The sequence below is a fragment of the Fusarium tjaetaba genome (assembly GCF_013396195.1).
Source record: "Fusarium tjaetaba strain NRRL 66243 chromosome Unknown NRRL66243_c0000515, whole genome shotgun sequence".
Classification (NCBI taxonomy): domain Eukaryota; kingdom Fungi; phylum Ascomycota; class Sordariomycetes; order Hypocreales; family Nectriaceae; genus Fusarium; species Fusarium tjaetaba.
The window spans coordinates 503-2,897 of record NW_023501711.1 but is presented as its reverse complement, the minus strand read 5'-3'; the positions used below and the strand labels follow the sequence as shown (position 1 = coordinate 2,897).

Here is a 2,395-nt window from a genome sequence, read left to right as displayed (position 1 = left end):
GAGCTTATTCCAGCAGGGAGAACCTAGTCTTCAGTCACAGCCCGTATTACGTGACGCTCGTATCTCAACCTTTCAGCTGAACTCAGCAGACCCGGTACTGATTTTCGGATTCACCGAGATTACGATAACTAGTTTCAGGGACTGAAGGGATCTGACCCTTCAGCTGGAGGGGGTTCTACACAGTCTTAGCAATAAGCGGTGTCGAGAGTCGCAACAGTGCGGACCTGAAGTGAGGATATTCAGCTTCTGAAATCGCAATACAAGACATGATAAGATTTCCGATATATCTTTGATGTGGAATGTGCCTAGAAGCGGTCTAGTGCAGGGATGGGCGGCCAACGCCGATCAGCCGAATCGAGTTACAAGCGACCGCTGAGCCGCGCCATAAGGTTTACACCATCCCTTCGCTACGAGGGATACGACCTGGTATCTTTTTCGAACTAGTCCCCGATCAAGGAAGCTGGCGGAAGCATCACGCCAACATTCAACCTATTGTGGAAGGTAGAGAGAGTTCAGAGCTGACTTGAGCCAAGGTGTCTGACCTGGATGTTGCTATTCCCAGCCAGCTGAAATGAGGCTCGCCCTTTGCAACTGATGGATGGTAATTCCGGTGTGATAGCAATCCACCTAGAACAAGGGATTCTCCACACTATGTCCTGAGTTGCTTTTCTGAACTTGAGACTTTGCTGGTTTTATACGAAAGTTGGAAGACATGACTCTTATATAACGCGAGGCTGGGTCGCACAATTACTCGAGGATTATAACAATCTATTCACACATTCGTTCCTTACTTCAACTCACCCAATAACTGTCCCTCGCTTGTTCCCCCCTGACTTGACTCCAAGTCATGCATACACTCTCGTTTTTGGGGCGGGTTGCCGCCTTGGGACTGATGAGTGGCGCTTTGGCTGCTCCTGGTGCCAAGGTGTGCGACCCGGCTGATGGACCCGCGGTAGTTGTACTGCAGCCCGTCGAGATCGTCTGCGGTGGAAAGACAACAACTTCGACGCTCACTCGGTAAGGGAAAAATACGATTGTTCCAGTATACTTTGTCTAACATAATCTTAGGACTTACACCGACTATCCGTTGCCTCAGGCTTCGGGTCATCCTGGGCATCCCGATATTCCCGGACAGCCTGCCCCTGGACAGTCTTATGCTCCTGGTAACTCTGCTCCTGGACAGCCTTATGTCGCTGGCCAGCCCGACGTCACTGGAATGCCTAACATCCCCGGTCACCCTGGGTACCCTCCTTGTGATGGTTGTGTTACAGTCACAACTACTGTTTCTTCTGCCTTTTATACTACGGTTCCTGGTTCCAAGGGAGGACCCTCAACGGTCATTATTGGCCAGCTTCCTCCTTGTACTGATTGTGTCACTATCACCAAGAGTGGTCCCAGTGCATATCCCAGTATGGTTCCTCCTGCTTCCCAGGGTGGCAAAACTACTGTAGTCGTTTGCCCAGGACCTCCTCAATGTACCGACTGTGTCACTGTCACCAAGCAAGGCCCCACTGCGTATGTCACTACCGTTCCCCCAGCCTCAAAAGGTGGAATATCAACGGTATTCACCTGCCCTGGGCCTAGAACCATCACAGTGACTGGCAGGGTCACAGCCACCACTGTCGTACCTCCTCCTTCTGACTGCAACTATTGCACGGCGACCGTTGTCGTTCCTCCAGCCGTTTTCACAACCCTCACGTCTACAGCTACGACAACTGGCGTCACCACTCTTCCCGCTACCAGCGGCGGCACAACCACAGTAGTCACTTATGTCACAGTTCCAACTGGAGGACTGACGACCCGAACTTCCACTGCCTCAACTACTGGTCTTACCACTCTCCCTGCGACTAGCGGTGGTACTACTACTATAATCACTGATGTGACCCTGCCGCCAAACACCAATTCTGGCACTATCACAACAGAAACAGAGATATGCACTGATGGATGTAGTGGAACTATAACTCGCACTCACTCTGGAGCGTGCTCTGGAACCTGCACTGATACTGTCATTCTGCCGCCGTCCACGAGCGCTTCTGGTACCACTACGACAGAGACAAAAACCTTTACTGATAGCTGTACAGCCACTTCAACTTACAGTCACTCTAGAGCCTGTTCTGGAACTTGCACTGATACTGTTATTGTACCGCCGCCAACAACCTCCTTGACCAATCAGCCTAGCACCAGCACTTCAGGCGCTTCCAGTCTTAGCACCTCAAGGTCTTCTAGTGTCAGCACTTCAGGCTCTGCTAGTATCAGCACCTCAAGGTCTTCTAGTAGCAGCGCCTCAGCCTCTTCTAGCAATAGCCCATCAAGCTCTTCTAGTGTCAGCATTTCAGGCTCTGCTAGTATCAGCACCTCAAGGTCTTCTAGTAGCAGCACTTCAGGCTCTTCTAGC

The 2,395-nt window shown here is 51.3% G+C and overlaps 1 protein-coding gene across 1 annotated transcript; it reads left to right on the top strand.

Annotated features, from left to right (window-relative positions):
* Nucleotides 1-847: 847 nt before the first annotated feature.
* Nucleotides 848-2,165, top strand: FTJAE_13992 (FLO9-like protein; the record flags this gene model as incomplete). The annotated part of the gene is made up of 3 exons (XM_037347185.1): nt 848-1,017; nt 1,069-2,036; nt 2,098-2,165. 3 exons carry the CDS (start codon nt 848-850, stop codon nt 2,163-2,165), a joined length of 1,206 nt encoding a protein of 401 aa, XP_037198992.1.
* Between the last annotated feature and the right edge of the window lie 230 nt (nt 2,166-2,395).